The 22795-nt window shown below is 53.7% G+C and overlaps 3 protein-coding genes across 4 annotated transcripts in view; 1 reads left to right on the forward strand and 2 right to left on the reverse strand.

Moving 5' to 3' along the window:
- PNPLA7 (patatin like phospholipase domain containing 7) overlaps positions 1–19525 on the reverse strand; it is a 63496-nt gene extending 43971 nt beyond the window's left edge. The window contains exons 1-13 of one of the 2 annotated variants that reach the window (XM_039220739.1): positions 19293–19525; positions 17770–17801; positions 15827–15901; positions 15569–15656; positions 15069–15148; positions 13626–13717; positions 13305–13445; positions 12625–12784; positions 11057–11137; positions 3155–3283; positions 2443–2523; positions 1203–1329; positions 576–716 (exon numbers count right to left, since the gene is read on the reverse strand). In XM_039220739.1, the coding sequence (XP_039076670.1) occupies positions 576–716; positions 1203–1329; positions 2443–2523; positions 3155–3283; positions 11057–11137; positions 12625–12784; positions 13305–13445; positions 13626–13717; positions 15069–15148; positions 15569–15656; positions 15827–15901; positions 17770–17799 (1225 nt within the window). In that variant the 5' untranslated portion in view covers positions 17800–17801; positions 19293–19525. The other variant, XM_039220740.1, reaches the window with a different exon arrangement.
- A 90-nt stretch (positions 19526–19615) lies between these two features.
- MRPL41 (mitochondrial ribosomal protein L41) lies at positions 19616–20276 on the forward strand. Its single transcript, XM_039220746.1, has one exon. It carries the CDS (start codon positions 19738–19740, stop codon positions 20143–20145), a length of 408 nt encoding a protein of 135 aa, XP_039076677.1. The 5' UTR covers positions 19616–19737; the 3' UTR covers positions 20146–20276.
- Positions 20277–21312: 1036 nt separating this feature from the next.
- Positions 21313–22795, reverse strand: part of DPH7 (diphthamide biosynthesis 7) — a 19641-nt gene continuing 18158 nt past the window's right edge. The window contains exon 11 of the mRNA XM_039220782.1: positions 21313–22071. Within this exon, the coding sequence (XP_039076713.1) occupies positions 21617–22071 (455 nt within the window). The 3' untranslated portion in view covers positions 21313–21616. The remainder of the gene's footprint in view (positions 22072–22795) is intronic.

A 22795-nucleotide genomic window follows, 5' to 3' on the forward strand; every position in this document is an offset into this window, starting at 1 on the left:
GCTGGCAACTCACAAAACACAAATAAAACAAACTTTCTAATGAACATGAGAGCAAAATTAGAAGGTGATAAGGGGTGAGCTAGTTTGTGGAGGCTGCGGACCTGACGAGAGAATCCCTGGCCCGACCGCCAGGATGCGCCGGGAGCCTGTCCACAAGAGGGGCTCCGGAGAGGGCCAGAGAGCTGCTGACAAAGCACAGCAGAGACCGAGTGGGGAGGAGCTGGCTCGGACAGCTCCTGGGAAAGCGGATCCGGTGGCCGCTGAGGGGCCAGAGGGCCTAGGAGACCCACCGCAGCAGGGGTGCGGCGTGGTGGTGCGCCGGCGGGCACAGTCAGGCAAGGGGAAGGAAGGGCGGTGCTGGAGCAGATGCTCCTGCAAGGCTGGGCGCAGCCTCGGGGGTGAGGACACAGGGAGCGCAGAAGCAGGGCGATGTGGAGAGGACCCCACAGGACGCCCGGGGCAGCAAGACGCTCACCACCACATCAAATCGAGCCAGAGTGTGCGCATAGGGTCCTCTGGGCCTGAGGGCTTGCCCACCCATAAATGCTCCCAGGTCAGGGTACCCAGTGCCTTACCTGATGGAGCAAAAGTGCCCTGGTCACCTGCCTGGGCCTTGCCGAGCTCATCCAGGATCTCTTCGTGAACAGAAGGCAGCGGGAAGGACTGGCTCCTCTTCAGCAGAGGCCCCGGGACTGCGGCACGGCTGCCCCCTCGATCTGCCGGGAGGAGATGGGTGGGAAGCAGAGCCTCTGTCCCCACAGCGGCGCACAGACCTCACGTCTCAAGGGCCTCAGACCACACCCTCACCACCCACGAGTGCCTGGCCCTTCCCAGGGACTGGCTGAGTCCACGTGGCCCTCTGAGCACCCTGGCATGAGTTTCTACAAACAACCTTCCAGAGAGGACCCTGTGCAGCACAGCGTGATTCTACTAGTCTGTTAGCCACGTGTTTATACATGAGCTGGTGACCCGTCCCACACCAGTTAGCATGGCTACACGTTATACAGCCACCCTGGAGGTGACCCCTAGCCAAGAAGCCTCAACAGTCTCTTTCCCCAGATGTAGGCCCCTCTTAAGGGCTCAGAGCAACATGAAGCTCGGAATCTGCTCCCCAAATGGCTGCGCCCTGGAGCCAAGCCCTCCCACAGAGACGGGGCCACGGGAGGGAGGGAGGCCCGGCTCAGGCTCAGGCAGGGCAGTACCTGGGTCGCAGGCCTCCTGGGGCCGGAGGGACTTCTCAAGACGGTCCTCAGAGCCGCAGCTCACCTGCCTCTTGGCCTTGCCAGCAGCCACGCTGGCCACAGACACCAGGGGGATGGCCTGGCTCTCCTGGGGCATGAGAAGGAAGCAGGTGCTCCAGCGGCACCCAGGGCTAGGCCTCCCCGCAGCCGCACGTGGGGGGGATGAGAGGAGCGGCGACCGGCGGAGAGACGCGCTGTGTGCTTACGGCAACAAAGGCCAGCCTGCTTTATCCTGGCAGCTCCATCAAGTTTAAATGGTGGTCCGCACTGTCAGAAACCTTAATGCTCCTCATTAAGATGGAAAGTAATGTTGGGGCACCTAGGTGGCTCAGTCGTTAAACGTCTGACTCTTGATTTCAGCTCAGGTCCTGACCTCAGTTTGAGAGTTTGGGCCCCGTGTTGGGCCCTGTGCTGACAGCTCAGAGCCTGGGGCCTGCTTCAGACTCTGTGTCTCCCTCTCTCTCTGGCTCAGTCGGTGAGTGCCCAACTTTGGCTCAGGTCATGGTCTCGAGGTTCATGAGTTTGAGCCCCCACATCGGGTTCTCTGCTCCCAGTGCAGAGCCTGCTTCAGATCCTCTGTCCACCCCCCACCCGTCTCTCCTGCTCAAGCGTGTGCATGCTCTCTCTCTCAAATAAACATTTTTTTTAATCTTAAATTAAAAAAAAAAGAAAACAGGCTATGCCCTAAAATGCCAGTAAAGGAAGACGATAAAATCTAATACCCAAGTGTGGCACTGACCCCAGTAGTCAGAGGTCAGCATCGAGACCCCCCGAACCAGGGCCCGGCAGGGTCTCATCTACTGCTCACAGCAGCTCCAGGTGGAGTGAGCCGACCCTTCTCAGAGCCACCAGCTCCACCCCATGGCGGGAGGGACCCCAGGGGCAGGAGGTGAGCACCTCCCATGGGCGGACAGGTAGCTCAACTGTGTGTGCCAGGTGAGCAACAGGAAAGGGGAGAGGAGCCCACGGAGCAAGATGACCGAAGGGGCCACATTCAGGCCAAACTGCAAGCTGTCCTGGAAGGGGTGTCGGAGAAGGAGTCCCATCCCCTAAACTCCATGGAGGGGAAGGGTTCTCAGCAGGAGCTCCCGGGAGAAATCAAGCCCCTGACTCATCAACCAGCATTTCCTTACAGCGCCAGGAGCACCTCTCGAAGCCCAGGGGCCTGGCTACAGGGACGGGGGCGCGAGGCAGCACTTACGGGGTTGAAGAGCTCTGTGGTCAGGCCCAGGTAGTTGTGCAGAGCCAGAAAGGTGACCCTCTGCAGCCGCACCATGATGATCTGTGAGGGGACAGCCAGCTGAGCCGGGCCCGGCGCCTCCTCAGACCCCCGTGCCCCTTGCCACCTTCTCAGGCGTGAAACCCATGGTGACAACCCCCCACGGGCACCTAAGATGTTGGCACGAGGGATACAGGACACTCTGCATTATGTTTGCAAGGCTTTTGTAAATCTTTAAGGTTACTTCAAAATAAGTTTAATAATAAAAAAAGAACCCTCTTGGGGGCTGGTGGGAGTTTTCAAGACCTCTTTAAGGTCATGAATGTTAACTTTTATTGTAAAATATGTATTACAAAACTTCCAAGGGGCTCCTGGGTGGCTCAGTCAGTTAAGTGTCCGACTTCAGCTCAGGTCATGATCTCATGGATCGTGGGTTCGAGTCCCGCGTCGGGCTCTGTGCTGACAGCTCAGAGCTGGAGCCTGCTTTGGATTCTGTGTCTCCCTCTCTCTTTGACCCTTCCCTGCTCACGCTGTCCCTCTCTCTCTCTCTCAGAAATAAACAAAACATTTTAATAAAAAACAAAAAAACACTTCCAAAAACCCATCTCAGTCCTTCCTACACCCACTTGGGATGCACCTTCATGGGCGTGCAGCGGCCCCTGGGCTAGAAAGGGGGATTGCAAAAGTGACCCACCTGCACCACTCTCACCAGGGTTTCAGGATACTTCTCAAAAACTCCTTGAAAAGCCACCACGGGGAGCCGGAGGACGGTGGAGGGGATGGCGGCGCGGGCAGACACGGTTTTGTAGGGAGCAGTGTGGCCCTGCAAGGACAGCGGGGTCAGACCACTCCCAGCACCGTCTCCAGAAGGGGCAAGATGCCGGCGCTGGTCCCGCACAGGACACCCACCAGGGCCCTGCGGAGCCTCGCCCTGCACGGGAACCAGATGGCAAGCGGGCTCCACGCCCCAACCACCTTGGAGGAGCCGGCTGGTGCTGCAGAGAAAGCCCACTCTCCCCGCCAGGACGGCCCCTCTGCTGCTTCCTGGCAACCACCGGGAGTTTCTCTGTCCTCATGGTTTTGCCTTTGTCAGAAGGTCACATACACGGAACCACACAGGTCTGGCTCCTGTCTCGAGGCCCGCCGTGCTGTTCACACACCAGCAGTGGCGCTCTTCACGGCTGGGAACGGGGCTGCTTTACGGACGCTTCACAGTGTCCTGACCACCCAGCAGCTGAAGGGCACTGGGCCTGTTTCCAGCTTGGGGCAATTATAAATAAGCTGCTATAAATGTTCACGCACAGGATTTTGTACGAACACAGTTTTCTCTTGCTAAACAGCCAGGAGTGGAACTTCTGGGCCATACAGTCTATGCATCTTTAACTTTCAAGAAACTACCTTGCTATTTCCACAGTGGCCGCACCACCTGCACCCTCCCCGCCGCTGCCCGCACCGCCCGGCCACGGACGAGTTTCAGCGGCTCCCATGCACGCCACATCTGCACTGCCAGGGTTGAATGACCAGGAACTCGGCCAGTCTGAGTCCCTGGTTCCTGGGGGAGCCCCTCAGCCCTTGTACGTCCTCACGTTAGGAATGTCTGCTAGCAGGGTGGGCCTGGCTGTCTCCGGATGGGGTTGACCGCACCAGGAAGTCTGCCCACAGGGGAGCAGGGTAGTCCTGACCTCCTGACCAAGTCCTGTGCATCAGGAATTCTGAGCACGTGGTTCTTGAGTGAGCTCTGGGACTCAGGTTTCTTCTCCCTTGGAATCATTTCTGCTCATTTAATATCCTTTACAGAAAGAAAACTGTCCCCCGGGAGACCCACAACTACACCACAGGAAACATGAGCACAGAGGGCACCTGGGTGGCTCAGTTGGTTAAGCATCGGGCTTCAGCTCAGGTCATGATCTTGCGGTCTGTGAATTTGAACCCCACGTCGGGCTCTGTGCTGGCAGCTCAGAGCCTGGAGCCTTCTTTGGATTCTGTGTCTCCCTCTCTCTCTCTGCCCCTCCCCTGTTCACCCTCTGTCTCTCTCAAAAATAAATAAATATTTAAGAGAAGAGAAGAAAAAAGAAGAGAAAAGAAAAGAAAAAAGAAAAGAAAAGAAAAGAAAACATGAGCACAGAGCAGTTGCCTGCCAGGTGTTAAAGGACAGAAATTACAGGCTGGCTCCAGGTCACCTGCCCCTCGTGAGGCTCAAGGTTCCAGCATCCTCCCTCATTGCTTCTTTTTTTTTTTTTTAAATGTTTTATTTATTTCTAGGAGAGAGAGAGAGACAGCGTGAGCAAGGGAGGGTAAGCAGGGGAGGGTCAGAGAGAGAGGGAGTCACAGACTGAAACAGGCTCCAGGCTCTGAGCTGGCAGTCAGCACAGAGCCCGACGCGGGGCCCAAACCCACGAACCGCAAGATCATGACCTAAGCGAAAGTCGGACGCTTAACCGACTAAGCCACCCAGGCGCCCCTCCCTCATTGCTTCTGCACCACTCAGCTGCTCTGTGGAGAGCAGACACCCCTTCTGTGGGCTCACAAGGGGCAGAGGGTGTATCTTGGAAGTGGCCTCATCCAGAGTCCCACTCACAAGCCACTCAAGCCATCTGGAGATGTCAGGAGAGCCAACCGAGGGCCAACCTCACAAACCCCATCAGATGGTAACTGTCGCCCCATCAAAGAATCAGAGAAAAGCATGTGCGTGTGTCTGGGGGAAGGGAGGGAAAAGGGAGTAACAATTTAGCCACTGTTGCTAAAAATGGCTCATGGACTACCTCTTCCCAAACTGACTTTTTACTTAGAAAAACAACACCCTTGACCTTAGCTAAAATGAAGAAACTGTAAACCAGAGAGAGAGGCTGAACTAGTGCGGGCCTACACAAGGCCTGGGCACAGACCTCCAAGGACGCCTCACACTTGCCTGGATTTCCAAACGTTCTCACCAGTAGTGGCAGAACAAAACACAAGTATAAACAAGCTAAATGCCAGTGGTGTAGATGACTGAACCAGAACACGTGTGCACGTGGTGGCCGCACAAACCCACACAGACCACATGGCAGAAGAGCTGCGCATAAGTCAGCCTGCAAGCCGTCACGCCCCACCCCGCAGAGCCCACAGGACACACAGGGAAGCAGCCACCTCGGAGGAAAGGAGGGGACACTGAAGGGCGGATGGGCAACGTGACAGTACTGGGTTTGCCGCTCGCCAGCCAGGTGATGGCTATGGGATCCAGGCGACGGCTAACTCTGCTGCACACTAACTAGGTTGTACATTTCTGTGTATCTGCAATGATCCATAACATTTGCAAAAAGTAAATTAATAGTGGGAGGGAGAAACTGCAGCGAGGTGGTCAGAAGGTACTGACCTGCAGTTCTGCTATAAAGACAGTGAGTAGGAGGGACGCACCGGGCACCCTGGTGCTGCACGGAGAACACGCAAGCTGTGAGGACTGGGTCCTGAGAGTCCCGCACCTCTCCTTCGCGTCTCTCCGTGCGCGATGATGCGTGTTAACTTGACCTGTAGTGGTGGTCATTTCACAGCGGATGTAAATCCGAACATCGTGCTGTGCACCTGACACTCACACGGTCATGTGTGCCAACTACTTCTCAGTAAACTGGGGAAAAAGTAAAAGAATCAAAATTGCCTAGGTATCAAAAGAATTATTATTTCAATTGGAAAAAAAAATAATAAAGGCAATCTCCCTCTAAAAATGGTAGTTTGGGGCGCCTGGGTGGCTCAATCGGTTGAGTGTCTGACTTCAGCTCAGATAATGATCTCACGATTTGTATTTGAGTTCGAGTGCCCCCTTCAGGGTCCGTGCTGAGAGCACAGAGCCTGCTTGGGATTCTCTGTCTCCCTCTTTCTCTGCCCCTCCCCTGCTCTCTCTCTCTCTCAAAATAAGTAAATAAACTTTTTTTTAATGGTAGTTTGAAGGTAAATGTGTACCTTCATAGCACACCTACTTATCTCTGCTTTGTTAAATAGATATAAATCTCCAAGGATCAGGATGAAAGCTGGAGTGGACAAGAAACATCAACAATATTTTGGAAGCTGGTAAAAAGTACATGGCAGAGTGGCAGCTAATGGAGCCATCCGATGAAAAATGAACTATTCTCTTTAGAGGTATAAATCCAAGACGGTGAAACCCATCCTCACGGGAGGGCCCAAGCACCCTCCCCACCCTGCAGCTGGCCACTGCTGTCCTGCAGATGGTGAAGCAGACAGGTCAGAGCACCAAGACCATAAGCACAGCCAACGGCCAAGCGCCGGCTCACACCTAGGCTGGAGGGTAGTGCCCACCTGGATGGGGTAACCCCAGACTCCTTCCCTGCCTTCAAGCCAATTCTGCCACGTGGGGTATTGATAGATTCCTCTCTGAGACTCAGCCTTAGAGAAAAAGCCTAGTGATGATGACCTATGGCTCCATGCCAGCCTTCCTGCAGAGACGCACCAGGGCATAGGCCCTGTGCACACGTGGGGCTCACAGACAGTAGCTCATGCTACATTTCTTGTTATAATTAACTCACATACACATCTAGTCCTCAAATGAAGGTATAGAACACTTCCAGCAAGTCAGATTTCCTTTATGCCTCCCCCTGAGCCTAATCAACCCAGCCCTGACTGGTAACACTAATCTGCCAGAATGGACAAATGACGCCCAAGGACGCAATCCCACCTGCTGCCTGTTTTGTAAATAAATCTTAATTGGATCACTGGGACAGCAGAGCTGAGCAGCTACAGCGGGCTGTGTGGCCCACCCGGCCCTCCTGTGTGCTGGCTGCTGCCCTGTCCCCACAGGTCAGTCTCGCCTGTGTGTGAAAGAGCTCCCGGAGTGCTCTTTCCACGACTGGCCACTCTGGTTCCATGTGTGGGGCTCAGCCTCGCTGGCTACGTAGGCAGGTCAATGTGGATGTAAGGCCCACACAAATGGGCTGCTGGGGAAGACAGAAACCAAAATGAACTGAGAAGAGAGACCCAAACAAGTGAGAAAGGACACAGGGAGCAAAAGAAAACTTCATCTTTCCTCATCCATGAAAAAATAATACGCTGTTATTAAAAAAATTTAGAGGGGGGAAAAGAATTCTTAAAATAAAAAACGTGGTGGCTAAAAATAAACAACAAAAGAAACAACAAGTGTTGGTGAGGGTGTGGAGAAAATTGAAAATAGAATTACCACATGATCCACTAATTCCACTACTAGGTATTTGTCTAAAAAATACAAAAACACTAATTTAAAAATATATATGTAAAAAGATACATACAGTATTACATACATATTATATAATATGTATAATGCACCCCTATGTTTAGTACAGCATTATTTACAATAACCAAGACAGGAAAGTGTCCATAGGCGAATGAATAAAGATAGGATATGTATATATACCTACATACATACAATGCAATATTACTCAATCATAAAAAAAAGAATGAAATCTTGACATTTGCAATGACATGGATGGACCCAGAGAGTAGTAATACTAAGTGAAATAAATCAGTCAGAAAAAGGCAAATACCATATGATTTCCCTCATATATGGAATTTCAGGAAAAAAAACAAAACAAATGAGCAAGGGAGAGAGACAGACAGAGAGACAGACAGACAAGCCAAGAAATAGACTACAGAGAATACACTGGTGGCTACCAGAGGGGATGTGGGTGTGGGAATGGGTGATATTAGTGATGGGGATTAAGGAGGGCACTTGTCTTGATGGGCGCTGAGTGATGTACAGAATTGTTGAATTCCACTCCTGAAGCTAATAGAACACTGTGAGATAACTACTGGAATTAAAAAAATTAAATCCCATTTCATTAAAAAATTACAAAATAAAAAACACTGAGAACTGTGACTGAAATTAGAAATTCAGTGGAAGGTCTGGAAAATGAAGTAGAAGAAATCTAGAAGGTGTAACAGAAAAGTAAAGGTAGCACAGAATAAAGACAATTCTGGATTTGTAAAGTTCTTTCTCCCTCACACCCTTCTTAGGAAGCAGATAGGAACTGCTCCACCAGAGCAAGCAAGCTGACCAGGAAAGCAGAGGTGAGGGCCCTACACAGATTGAAGGAAAGGACCCACATGAGGAGCTCAGCCCAGGGAGGTCAGAGTGGACAATGAGATTGGAGTACAGGGCTTCTCCCACCTCATACGCACTGGGGCAGGGTGCCAGCCCAGAACATGTGCAAAAAACTAAGCAACCCAAACACCAACGCAACTGCTAACTCCAGGGAAAATGAGAAAGGGACCTTGTCCAGGCAAACGATACCATGTGAGTGTGGCTTTGCTGGGTAGGATGGGTGGGGAGGTCCGCAGAGGAAACAGGAAAGCTTGCCATCATTTCCAGGCCAGGAAGCCCAAACAAGTCTAAGACAGAAGAATTACAAAAGAGTAAGAGAAGTAGGCTGTGTAGAAAAGCCTAGAAGAGCTGGAAGTGGATTTTCTGGGGAAGGGGCAGCAGAACAGAAAACTGCTTCACAAAACACCAAAACTGTTCTTAGAATCTGCCCATGTTACTGGGATGAAATTAATTTTTTAAAATGTTTATTCATTTACTTTTGAGGAAGAGTGAGAGAGAGAGAGAGCAAGAGAGCAAGAGTGCATGCACAAGGAGCAGAAGGAAGGAGAGACAGAATTCCTGTCTCTGTGCCTGTTCGAATGACATGGGGCTCGAATCCACGAACCGTGAGATCATGACCTGAGCCTAAATCAAGAATTGGACACTCAAACAACTAAGCCACCCAGGTACCCCAAAATTAATTTTTTTAATGACTAATACAAATGTTTGATTAGGCAAAAATTATATCCTTCCAGATGATCAATTAATCACAATACAGAATTATTTTCTCTTAAATATCACCCCCATTTTCCTCCCCAACCCACTGAAGGGAGATGGGCTCCTATCCCAGGAAGAGGCTGCCCCTGGAGGAGGGCAGGGGTACAATGGGCTGGGGAGGCCCTGCTCACAGCCCCTGTCTCACAGCTGCAAGAAATGGTGTCCAAGCCCAAAGTCACAATGAGACCAGAACTCACCGGAGACAAGAAATACCAAGAAGGGCCTCCATCACGGCTATTTTTTGTAACCCTCACCAATGTGGAGGGAGGGGACGGAGCTGCATAACTCCCTAATTTATCTCCATGTAGAGGGGCAGCCTGTCTACACTTTCAGCCTTCTCAGGCTCACAGTGCACCTTACAGGTTCTGACACACGCCAGCCAGAGCCTTACAGAGCCACATGGGGCCTGTCCCGGATATCTGGGTACCCTCTCCCAGCACAAAGCTCCAGGCAGAAGCTGCCCCCAGCTGGCCTTTCAGGGCAGGTCTGCTTTGCTCAGAGGTAGTGTCCCTCTCAGTCCTGGCCAAGCATCTCGTGAAGACATACCAGGTACTGGGGGCAGAGCAAGATGCCAGAGTCTTATCCATCCATGCCTCCGCCCCAGGCCCCACCACAGCTCAAAACATGTCTGTGCCAGCCTTACGGGGACAGGGGAACACAGCGGACACTCTCAAAGTCTCTGGAGTTTGTCACCCCCTTGTGCACAAGAACTCAGAGCTGGAGCAGAGGACACCCACCAAGGGCTCCGCCCACCATGTGTCACACAAGTATACAGGGTCCTGGCCCCACATGGATGCATTCAGGTCTGCTGAACTGCTCTGGAGGCCCCTCTGTGAGGTGTCTGGGGAAACTGAGGTATGAGTTGTTTTAATGCATAGCTAAAAGTGAAAGCAGAAAGTATAACTTCAAAGGTAAGGTGACAATTAAATGCAACTTTTGAGCTACACAGGCGTGTGCGTTATCTAAACTCAAGTAAGACACACTTAAGATCTCCTTCATTGTATGGATACTACTCACAAGAAAAAGAAAATTAAATATTAAATCCTAGTTAATGAGACGGGAATAGTTGTTCTGAGCTGCGACTTTTTGAAGCTGGTAATAACATACACAATTGATTTTATGATTCTATTTTCGATTATGTTTGAAGTGTTCCATGATAAAAAGTTTAAGAATCCCAAGATAACATGAGACGTTATCTTTCAATCCACTGGACTGGCAAAGGCCAAACATGAGATGGCTCCCTAGCTGGGCGGGCGAGGACACAGGGGTCCTCCTGTGGGACTGTGGCTCAGGTAAGTGTGGGGTGCACCCTCACACCTGGGAAGTCTCTGCTAGGGATTTGCCTTGCAGATTGGTTTTCAAATATACGGAGTGGTGTGTACACAAACCATTCACGGCAACAATCAACAGTAGGAGATTGGGAACAACCGAGAGACACCCATTAGCACAGAAGATCCACGGGACGGCCCTCCTAGGAAGGGGCCTTAGGGCCTAAAGGGTGAGAGGAAGCATTTCCACTCATAACATTGTGCCTTTTGCATCTCAGACCACATGCATATATTTCCCAGTCTGAAAAATAATCCTTTAAGAGACAGCTGAAACCCGTGAGCAGATGCCCAGCTCTTCTCAGACACACAGTTAAAGCTGCTCCCACACACACCCTTGACCTACTCGGGTTCCCCTCCCGACCGAGGCCAGCCCCTCGCCACTGGGGAGAACTGGCCTCAGCACTGAGGGGCGTGCTGTCCAAACGACTCTGGGTGAAGCCGGGGGACTCACGGTGATGACATCCAGGATGCTGAGGAGACTGTGGACGCTGTCTCCGGCCAGAACCTCCTTGACTGCTACCTCGGTGCCATCCTGCACTCGGAAAGCAGAGCAGAGTCATCCACTGACGGGCGGCTCAGCTCAGCCCAGGCCAGCTGAGCAACCCAGCCTCCACTGTCACCTCTCCCAAGGGCGAGGCTGTGCCCGAGCTGGCCTTTAGGAATCAGAGGTGGAATAAGCTCCAAAGCAGAGGACAGAAAAAATGAAGATGAGTTAAGAGCAATCAGGAAGCTCGACCAGGGCGTGGCCCTCCAACCCAGGGCTCGTTCTCCCTAGGAGGACTTAGATTGAATTTCACAAAACCTAAGTGAGTGTGCTGGCTCTAAGGACCACATTCAGTTGTTACTGGCATAAATAAATATGGCATTTTGATGTATTTTTCCACTGGGTTAAATGAGAAAGAAAAGCAGGTGGTTATTGAATACAGGAGCCTCTTCTCAGCTTCACCCAGGAAAATCCTCTTTGAACTTGTTCAAACTTGGCCCTGGTCACCCTCCAAGAACCCTTCCTTCCAGCCCAAAGTCTCCCTTTCAGGAAAGGGCCGCCAGCTGGGAGACGACAGCCCTGGATGCTGATGGCCCAAATGGGAGGAAACAGGATAAAAACGATTTCCTTTCTCATCATCCCATCAAGTCCAGCATGGGATGAAGCCACACACACAGTAATTTTGCCTGGACAACATCGTGTCTAGAAACACGAAGAACATGTGGGATCCGTGCTGGGTCAAAGCCCACTCCCGGGGCCCTGGTAGGTGGGGACTTCCCTGAGGTCAGGGGCCACTCTGTGCAGACTGGGGCTCACTGAGTGTCTGCTGCAAGAAGACAAGCGGTGGGAAGGCTGAGTCACTCCCCTGAGCAAACCCAAGGGTACACGCTGCTGGAAGGCAAGACTTCCACCGGTTGGTTGGCCTGGAGGTTGCCCCCTGGCACGTCTGATTCAAGGGTGTAATTTAACAGAGGCAGGAAGCAGGTATTGAGTTTCCAGCTGAATTAAAAGTTAAAATCATTTATAATCTGAAATGTGAACATAAGGCAAGGGTACAACTGACGGCAGCTGCTGCTGATGTTCTCAGGGGCTGGAGAGACTCCTCAAAAGGCTTAGAACAGGTAAAATGCAGAAAACCACAAATGCCACTGAGCCCACTAACCCATGGGCACCCCCATATGCATGAGTGAAGGTAACATACCACCACTGAAGGGCAGCTGTATGTCAATACTGGGACCAAAGTGTGGCATTTTCCCCAAAGAACTGAAACTTAAAATGTTATACTAACTTTTCAATAGAAAACTTAAAAAATGCTTTTCAACGGCAGACCTCTAAATAAAGACACATCACGAGCGCCTCGCTCAGTCGGTAGAGCATGCAACTCTTGATTTCAGGGTTGGGAGTTCAAGCCCCACACCGGGTGTAGAAGTTACTCAAGAGATAAACAAAAAACCAAACAAAACACACCACAGATCCACAGCCGCCGCCTCGCTCTGCACTCCCTCAGGCCCCCACGCGCGTCACAGGCCTCTTACCGCATCCTGGATGCAGACCTCCAGGCGCCCGTCCTGCACCACGTAGATGCTGGTATCTGGTTCCCCCGGCTGGAAGACGTGCTCCCCTTCGAGCAGCTGTACAAAGATCATGTGTTTGCAAAGCTCCAGGAACAGTGGCTTCTCAAAGTGGCCCAGGACCCTGTAAGAACCATAGCACGTGTGGGACACTTTCTGGGAAGGACAGAAGGAAGGACAGCTTTTCAAAGAGGCTGATGGAACACAGCCGCTGCCACGGTCACTGCTGGTCAGACCCACAGGGCTTGAGTTCACAGAGGGGCAGACTGTGCAGCACTCGCCACGTGGAGTCCCTGTCAGGGCAGAAGCTTAGACTTCGGGAATCCCCACAAACTCTTTTCCCGTCAGCCTGAAGAACTCTTGGGCCATGACTGTGAATCTGTACCACAGGCACAAGCAAAAGCAGGTAGATGGGATGCCCCTCCTGGGACGGTGAAGCGTCGCAAGAAAGAACGGGGTTTCTGGGCAGAGATGGAAGGGAACCCAGACTTGCAGCTTTGACCCAGCCACACGCTTCCCACAGCTGCTCTGGGTTTCCTCATCAAGACGGAAATGCCGACCGCCAAACAAATACGACAGGCCCCACGGGCAGCCGCAGGGAAGGTAAAGCTCAGGCAGTCCCTCCTGCACCCGGCTCGTCTTACCGCACGTTCTTCAGCATGTACAAAACTTCTGACGGCAGGTGAGAATTCTTCACGTCAAACTCCGTGAGGTCTGCCTCCAGTAAGGAGGGCGGTGGCTCCTTTGGCTGCAGGGTTGGGTATTCCTTCTTGAAACGCAAAATCCTACAAAGCAGAGATACGTGTATCTGGAAGAGGAGCCCAAAGGGGTTCAAAGCAGATGGCGGGAGCGCTGTAAACCCAGAGGCAGGGAAGCCACGGGCAGCACTGATGGCCAGCAGGTTCACCACTGCCTGCCAGGGAGGCCAGCTGGGGCACGTGTGGTCTGAAGGACATTCCCAGTACCTCTTGGCCAAAGACAGCACCTTGGTCCTCTTCCTTGCCCGCTGCCGGGGGGCGGCCGTGCTCCCCACAAGAGTGTGGGGCAGCGTGGTCACCTGCAGGGTGAAGGGAAAGGCCGAGTCCTGACCCTGTGACCTACTGGACCCAGCTTCAGCCCTCAGGCTGGTCAAGCACAGCCCTCAGGAGCTGCCCCGTGGGCTACCTGCAGGCTTGACAACAGCTCCCAGGGTCATTCCCTGCCTGTCCCCGCTGCCCCAGCTGCCCCGGACTCAGGGAGCCATCCCTGGTGCCGCTGACAATGACGTGCCACCTGGCCGTATCACCAAACAGCCAGTGCCCTCAGAGTGCCGGGTCCTCAGGCCTTTGTTCCCTCTGCCTGCAAAGCTGACGCCCAGCCTCCCCTCTGTCATGCTGGCACAGCAGCCCCTTTCGACAGCCTTTTAAAAGCCGGCCCTATCCATCCTGCCTGCCTCCCCACCTAGAACCTAAGTCGCTGCAGGCCCATCCCGGGGCAGGAAAGCTCTCTGACCCTCCCCCACCGTCCAGGCCAGCTCGACTGCCCAGTGGCGGTAAGGAGCGCAGAGTGCCGGGTCCTGGAAGTTGGCAAGCCCCTCAGGCAGCCACCAGCCCTCTGCTCCCCGCGCTGCCTCTGCCCCGTGGCATCAGCTGTGGGGGAGTGTGGTCACGACGTCCCTCCAGGTGACCCGGCACCACTGGACCACACTCCTGTCCTCCTCAGCCCAGGTCTGGCCATTGCACAGTCCTCTGTGGGACCACTGGTTGACTGTCTCCCGCCACCCGACCACACACTTGAAGCAGGCTCCTTCAAGACCTGCTCAAGATCACTCCACCCGGCCAGAGCAGGCCGGGCAGCATTCAGGCTCTGGGCCAGCACCGCGGCCTGCCAGCAGCACAGTGCGTCTCTGTGCCGTGGCCAGAGGAGATCCACCCAAGGACTCACATGCCTTCTTGCGTGGTATTTTGAGTTTGCCACAAAGAACATGAATCAACTGCTTATCCAGAAAAAAGTAACAAATAGGGGCTCTTTTAAAATACCAGCAATTATTTCAAGCATGCATTTCAAGTACAGTAAACCTCTAGGCAGCATAGAGTCCGTCCTGCCCTCAGGGGAGCAGGAGGTACCGGGGGTGACCAGGCAGGGCTGCACCAGGCCAAGAAGTGAGGCCTCCCACCTTCCAGATCTTGGCAGGACCCTCAATTTCAGCACCAGAGCCAGAACCCTGTGTCCACAGAATGTTCCTGAAAGGGCCTCTGTCGTCCTTTCTAGCTGAGATAAACGTGCACCTCAAAGGGCTGATGAGGTCTCTACACTGGCCACAGTCTCTGAGGGTAAGGGGGCCTCTGCGCTGCAGCGTGAGGGCGGCCGTAGGTGCTGGGGTCCCACTGGGCCGGGGCCTGTAGAACGGGGCCTACAGCGCAAGTTACCTTCCTCATGATCTTCCTGCCGTAAAACATCACTTTGTCTCTCTTCCGGAATCTGTACTGAGGAGTGGGCTGTGCTTGTCCTGCAAGGGGAGCAGAGGGGTCTCCTGAGTACGGCTGGGACGCAGGCAGGCGGGAGGCTCTGCCAAGCAGCAGCCTGTGGGTGCGCGCACCAAGCCTGTCCCGTCGTGGGGGAAGGGCACCCAGCGTGGGGCCCGGGCCGGCACAGGCGGGCTCACAGGGAGCGGGACTTGCAGCTCTTCGTCCCAAAGTCTCGCTCAGAAACGTGAGCCAAGAAAGCTGGGAACACACTCAAATTCCATGGGTCTGGTGTGCAAGCACAGCCTCAGCTGGGACAGGCCAGCAAGCCCCAACAAAAGCCACCACAGGCTTGAGGGCTGTTCCCAGGAGCTCACAAGAGGGGGCAGGCCACCGGAACCTCCCCCCGCCCCAAGCCCTCGTTCCTCCCCTGCAGAGCTGGAGATCTGAAGCAAGATACTCACGGAAGCGGTTAACCCTCCTGTACACAAAAAAGACGGCGATGCCAACGAGGGCAAGGGCCAGGAGGACTCCAATCACAATCCCCACGAGCTGAGAGAGGTCACAGACAGACAGAAAGAACCCCTGTCAGCAAGGCTGCCGCAGAGCCCCTCCCCACCCCAGCAAGAGGCTGGAACGAAGGGGCCAGGAGCAACCAGGAGTGAGGCAAGCCCACAAATCCCAGGGCCCACCCGCCACCAGGAAGCGCATGAAGTGGTTACCATGGTGGCCTGTGAACGCTGCTCCGTCAGCTGCAGCCCCCAGGACTGCAGGACAGGACCCAGACAGAAGCCAGCCTGGAGGGGACACTGGGGTTACGAAGGGCCAACACAGGCACAGCCCTGGCTTCCGAGGGCAGCAAGAAGAGAGCTGCCGGTTAGGGGGGAGGCCAGCAGCCCTGGGAGAAGGGGTCTTCTGGGCTGCTGAGACCCTCTGAGCGTGCCTGCTCAGGAGCAGAGAGAGCCCCGTCTTCCGAGGCCACCCACGGCATAGCTGGGGAGGGCCAGCAGCTGTGCTGTGTTGGAGCCTAAATTTTCAGGGGCGCCTGGGGGCTGTTGGTTAAGCGTCCGACTTCGGCTCAGGTCATGATCTCACGGTTCGTGGGTTTGAGCCCCACGTCGGTCTCAGAGCCTGGAACCTGCTTCAGATTCTGTGTCTCCCTGTCTCTCTGACCCTCTCCTGCTCACACTGCCTCTCTCTCTCAGAAATAAATAAAACATTAAAAAAAAAAAAGTCCTAAATTTTCAGCTTTCCAGTTCCTCAGATGCAAGTCTAGAGGAGCAAGGCGGGCTGGCCACTGGGTACACCCCACAAGACCGTGTGCTGCCGGCCGCAGGGCTCGTGGAAGCCTGCATCGCAGCAATGCCGAGAAACCCCAAGGAGCCATCTGGATTTTGAGAACACCGAATACCAGCTCATAGCAGAAAAAGGTTATGTGCCTGTTCCCTGCCACCTCCCAGGAAGGAGGTTTTGGGGGCTTCTCAAGTCCAGACCCGAGGGAGGAGGAAGAGAAAAGTGAGCACAGGATGGTGAGTGGGCAGATGGCTAGGGCCACCTACCTGGAGGATACTGGCCGATTCCCCCAAGAAGATGAAGAGAAACAAGCAGCCACTGTGCATTCCTCCAGGTGTCCACACACCTCCCAAGAGGCCAGGAACGGGAGAGGGCAGGGAGCCCCTTAATCCTCTCCAGTTTCTACACAAGTACCAAGGACTAAAGCAAAGAGCCAGCATCACAGTGTGGACACAGAAAACCCAGTGAAATTGAAGGACATTCAGAAAAGGGTCTCAAAAGCAGAATGCTGGTCGCCTCAAGGCAGAATAAATAAGCGGTCCAGAAAACCATGTCTTTGACCTTGGTTCAGGAGGCAAATGGAAGCTGTGGGAGCTTTTTGCTTCAGAGCTGAGGCATCCAGCCTCTCCTGGCCCCGACTGTGCTCAGTTCTGGACATGACAGCACCCAAACCACACCCTTCACGTAAGTGTGTCCCTTAGAGCTTAACCACTGCTTTGGGGAAAACCAGGGATATCCACAGAAAGGGTCACACAGATGCCCCACAATCTAGTTACACAACCTAGTATAGTTGAGCATCCCGGGATTTTCATGGTTGTTTTAATGTATCTACTTTTCTGTTTCAGGAATTAAGAAAGACTTTTGTGATGTAGTTACAGATGTTCCACTGAGGAAAAGACTCCCGTCAAAGCAAGCAGAAGTCCGGGGTACTTGGGTGGCTCAGTCAGTTAAGCATCCAACTTCGGCTCAGGTCATGATCTCACGGTTCATGGGTTCAAGCCCCACATCGGGCTCTGTGCTGACAGCTCAGAGCCTGGAGCCTGCTTCAGATTCTGTGTGTGTGTGTCTCTCTCTCTCTGCCCCTCCCCCCACGTATGCACGGTCTGTCTCTCTCCCTCAAAAATAAACGTTAAAAAACTTTTTTTTCTTTAAACAAACAAGCAAAAGCCCTAAGGGTAAGCAGGAACTGAGAGTTGTGACCTTAGTCTGACAAGGAGACAGAGGGGCCTAGGCAACCTCTCCCACATTTAGCCGACTTCCAGGAGCTGCCCACAGAGCAAATGCTAAAAGGACCCTTTCCCCTGGTCCAGAAACACCCCTATCTGGGAACTTTGAGGCTCTGATTCATCCCCGAAACCATCTAGTTGCATACCTCTGGGCTGGCATCTTCCTCTTGCTTCATGGCTAAAAATGGGGGGAAAAAAACAAAGTCTAGGTGAAAAGGTCTGTCTACACTCGGGGAAGTGTTCCCTCAACTCAAGCTCATGGGGCAGAACAATACTTTCGCCTTTTCTCCTGGGTTCCTCTTCTCCTTAAATTACGTTTTCACTGAAAGGAAAACCCTGGTGGAAAGTTGTGTTCCCCAAAAGAGAAACACCAGAGCCACTTCCCTCTCTGTAAACAGCTCTCCTACGGCTGTCCAGGAACCTGGCACCACAGCCAAGTCCTACTCCTCTCCCAGCTGGTCAGGGAGGGTGTGGGCAGCTCAGCCAAGGCCTAGTGCAGCCAGGAGCTCCCCGTGCCTGAGGGATGAGGAGGCTGAGGCTGGAGGAGGGATAGGGGTGTATGGGGCCAGGCGGGGCAGCCGAGTGTGAGACGACCTAGAGGCCTGTGTCAGAGGATTTCCAATCCGGTGTGGTTGACCTCAAGGTGGGTGTGTTGGTCCAAGGGATGATAAACTTGAGGGCCTGGTTCACCTTGTGCCTGTCTAGTGGTGAGGAACCAGGTATGGAGCCTTCACCGTGTGGCTCCCAGGCTCCTTACAAAAGCAGGAGCAAGGGACGATTTAACTCTTCCAAAATCCCACCGAGAGAATGCAGAAGGCAGATGCAAGGTCATAGTGCACTTGCTCCTGGGTCAAACGTCCTGTGCCCTCTGCTGCCACATGGAAATCCCTTCCTTCTCAGATCAGTCTTCTGAAAGGCCAGCAGCGCCCTTGGCCCCAGCTCTGCGGTCCGCTAGTGCCCTGACCAGGCAGTCTCCCCACGCACCCCACCCCTGCACGTTAGAGGTGGGGTAGAGCTCATCGCCCCAGCACGTGCTAGGGAGGCAGAGCGGAAGCCACTGCTTCTCTCTCCATGGGGGACAGCACACAGCCAGAGGGATGGGGCGCAAGCGGGCTGCAGGGCTGGGAAACTGCAGGTTAGGAGGCATCGGGGTTAGCGGCCATCCAGGCTGGGGGTGTCATTTTAGAGGGTCATGGGGTTGGGAACCCCGGGAGTTGACAGGCGTTGCGGTTGACGAGTGTCGGAGTGACGGGGGCACTGAGGTTAGGGGGCTCAGGTTGAGGGCCCTGGGAGCTGGGCGGCTTGGGCTGACAGGCATCAGGGTCGGGCCTCAGGGTGGGGGCACCTCAGCGTTGGAGGCTCGGGGTTGACCGAAGTCGAGGCTGGGAACGGTGACTAGTGTCCGGAGGGCCGAGAGGACCCGGCATCTGCCTCCCACAGACGGCTCACCGCGCAGCCCTGGGCCAGGCGGGCTTGTGGAGCGGTGTGCGTCCCGGCACGGGGTGGGGACGCTAAAGGCTACCCTTCATCACGGGGCCAGACCCGGGGCGTCGCCACCTCGGGGCGCTCGGCGGCAACTCACCGGAACCGCGCGCTCCCGACGCCCGCGCTCCCGTCACTACCCCCACCGCCGGGGCGCCGACGTCCGCGCTCCCGTCACTACCCCTACCTCTGGGCCGCCGACGTCCGCGCTCCCGATACTACGCCCACCGCCGGGCCGCCGACGTCCGCGCTCCCGATACTACGCCCACCGCTGGGCCGCCGACGTCCGCGCTCCCGTCACTACCCCCACCTCCGGGCCGCCGACAACCGCGCTCCCGCCGCCCCGCAGCAGCGCCGCGGACGCCGGACCTCCACGCGCATTGGCCTGGGCCAGGAGGTCCCGCCCACTCACAAGGCGGAGGTTGCGCATTGGACGCAGCGCAGCCAATCGAAGCTGCTCTTGCTAAGGGCGCAGAGTCCGGGTGGCGCCGGAAGCCGCGCGGGCTGCCGGAAGTCGCCACGGGCGCCGGAAGCAGAGAGAGGTGCGGGGCGGGGACCCGTAAGAGTTCGCGTGACCGCGGCGCCGTGAGCGTGGACGGCTCGAAGAGCGCTCGCGGCCTGCAGGAGCCAGCATGGGCCTCCTCAGCGCGGCGGCCCGCATCGTGGTGCGCGGCGCCGACCGCATGAGTAGGTGGACCAGCAAGCGGGGCCCACGCACCTTCTATAAGAGCCGCGGTGCCAAGGGCACTGGCGTCCACGCCCGCGACGGGAAGTTCGTGCAGGTCAAGGAAATGGTCCCGGAGCTGGTGGTGCCCGAGCTGGCCGGCTTCAGACTCAAGCCCTACGTGAACTACCGCGTCCCGGCGGGCACAGACGCGCCGCTGACCGCGGAGCAGCTGTTCCGGGAGGCAGTGGCGCCTGCCATCGAGAAGGACTTCGGGGACGGCACTTTCGATCCGCAGCGGCTGGACAAGTACGGCTTTGAGCCCACGCAGGAAGGCAAGCTCTTCCAGCTCTACCCCAAGAACTTCCCGCGCTAGGAGCCGAGCGGCGGCCGCCGGGTGTGCCCGGGGACTGCGTCCGGCCATCGTCCCCTTCCGCTGGTCCCGGGGTGGGCGAGAGGGGAAGCATTTCCTTCGTTTTGTTCCTATTAAAGACCTTGGCTACCATCCGGTGTTGGTGTGGCATCTGATCCTTGTGAGCCGAAAGGATGCGGCCTGACAGATCCGGGTGACAGAGGGCCCGTCCCCGGTGAAACTGGAAGCAGGGTCTTCCCAACCAAAAGGTGCTGGGGAGGCAGGCCAAGGGCGAAAACACACGGGAGAAGGAAAATTCACAAGGCACGTGGTGCCACGTGACGACAGTAGTTATCCCTCAGATTCTTCGCTCCAGAAGTCAGTTTGCATATTCTTGATCGGTTCAAAAACAACTATTCTGGGGGCAAATCTCCAGTAATCTAGCTTCTCCTCTGGGTTCCCCGGTTTTAGTGCACAGTCCCTGGAGTATAATGTATTCTGCTTCGTATTTAATTGACTCTTAAATAACCATTAATACAAACGCTTGAGGAGGATTCAAATTCTTGTATTGAAATAAATGCACCATTAGCTAGGAATTGGTCACTTTTGCAGAGTAATTTTTTTATATGTTGTGACCTATATTTTCATCATAAAATAATCGTGTTTTCTGACTCTGAACACATACATAGAATATTGGTAGAAATTTGACAAATTCTACACTAGCCTGCACTTCAACAACTGTTTCTTCCAGAGAGACAATGAACTCCTATGGGAGTCAGATGAGTCACAAACCCAGTTATGTTCTGGGTGTTAGTATGTGTCTAGCTCTGCAAGCTACTCAGGTTACTAAAGCCACAATGGGGAATAATTCAAGTTTATGACACACTTAGGCATCTCAATGTGTATAGGCTTCTTTTTGTTTATCAGCATAGAGACTACTACAAGTGCTTCTGGTGCCATGATAAGGTGATCTTTATTTTTTTTTTCATTTTTTTTTTTACAAATAGTTTATTGTCAAATTAGTTTCCACATAACACTCAGTGCTCATCCCCACAGGTGATCTTTATTTTTTAAGTTTATTTTTTGAGAGAGAGTGCATGTGAACAGGGGAGGGGCAGAGAAAGAGAGGGAGAGAAAGAATCCCAAGCAGGCTCTCAAGCCATCAGCGCAGAGCTGGATGTGGGCTTTGAACTCACAAACCTGTGAGATCATGCCCTGAACCAAAGTTGGACACTTAACCGACTGAACCACCCAGGTGCCCCCAGATAAGATTTATTTAAGAGAAGCCAGTTGTGTTTTTTTTTTTGACTGTTTACACTGTGGATCCTATAAGATACACTGAGCCCTGTACGGTCGTAGAGACTACAATAGAAATAGAGACTACAATAGAAATCTCAATGAGATGGTCTGATGGCAGTTCACTCACAAAGTCCCACTGCGGGCTTTATTTGTAGAAATGGTCTCGGATTTCAAGTTAAGCAGTCTCTTCTCCAGCTCAGATGTTCTCCCACTTCCAGAGGTGAAGGATATGATCATAAAAGGAGCAAGTAGCTAGGAAGTTGATGTCAAAGTTCGCTGCTTCCGGATAGAGGTCACAGTCACAAACCTTGGTCCCTGCAGTGTGCAGCTGGCTGTCACCCTTAATCATGTCCTCTGTGAGTGCCTGGACAGAAGCCCTCCGTTTGCTTCCATTCTGAAGTCTGGTATGACCTTCTTTACCATTCTCTGCTAAATGATCATAAGAGTGTGCTGGTGACGGGTGCACAGCCTTCAGGTTTGAGAGATGTGCTGCTTTGCCTCCTGAGTTGCTGCAGGGAAAGGAACCTGAGCAGGATGGCTGGTGGTTCTGTGACACACTGTGGACGCCGAGCCAGGACCAGTCGGCTCCATACACCAACGAGTTGGGCAGCGTGTGGGATGCAGAGACTGTGCAGGCTTCCTGCTTCTCCTCTAGAAAGACAGAACACAGGAAATGTGACGTTACCCAGGTTGATCTCATCACTACCAACTGATGGGCGCTGCCCACTCTCAAAGGGAGACTCGGCTAAAAGCAGTCACTCATTTGTCAGCAGCCAATGTGCATCACGCAAAGGAATCCTTGAGATGTGGACAGATGAAGAGAAAACACCTTCATCTGGTAGCGAGTGCACTCTGGGCGCCTGACAGAGGAAGCAGCCTGGCTACAGAAGCACAAGGGCGACAGTGCCTTTCCAAGTCGGAGGACTTGGCAAATGCTTCAGTTAAGACTTCAAAGCAGAGGGGGGCGCCTGGGTGGCTCAGTCGGTTAAGCGTCCGACTTCGGCTCAGGTCATGATCTCACAGTTCATGGGTTCGAGCCCTGTGTGGGGCTCTGTGCTGACAGCTCAGAGCCTGGAGCCTGTTTCAGATTCTGTATCTCCCTCTCTCTAACCCTCCCCCACTCATGTTCTGTCTCTCTCGGTCTCAAAAATAAACAACTATAAAAAATTCTTTTTAAAAAGAAAACATTAAAAAAAGAAAAAAATATACAATGTATGTAAAAAAAGGTTAAAACCCTCTGAAAAATTCCAAATCAAACTTGAACAAATGGAAAGGCACCCCTTTTCTTGAGTAAGATGACCCCAGATGATAAGTCAGCTATAAAGTTAATTTATATTTAATTTTTTTAATGTTTATTTATTTTTGAGAGGGAGAG

The sequence above is a fragment of the Hyaena hyaena genome, unplaced genomic scaffold, assembly GCF_003009895.1.
Source record: "Hyaena hyaena isolate Hyena2069 unplaced genomic scaffold, ASM300989v1 scaffold_911, whole genome shotgun sequence".
Lineage (NCBI taxonomy): Eukaryota > Metazoa > Chordata > Mammalia > Carnivora > Hyaenidae > Hyaena > Hyaena hyaena.

Coding starts and splice junctions, on each gene's coding strand:
- MRPL41 (XM_039220746.1), top strand. CDS start 19,738: ATGGGCCTCCTCAGCGCGGCGGCCCGCATCGTGGTGCGCGGCGCCGAC.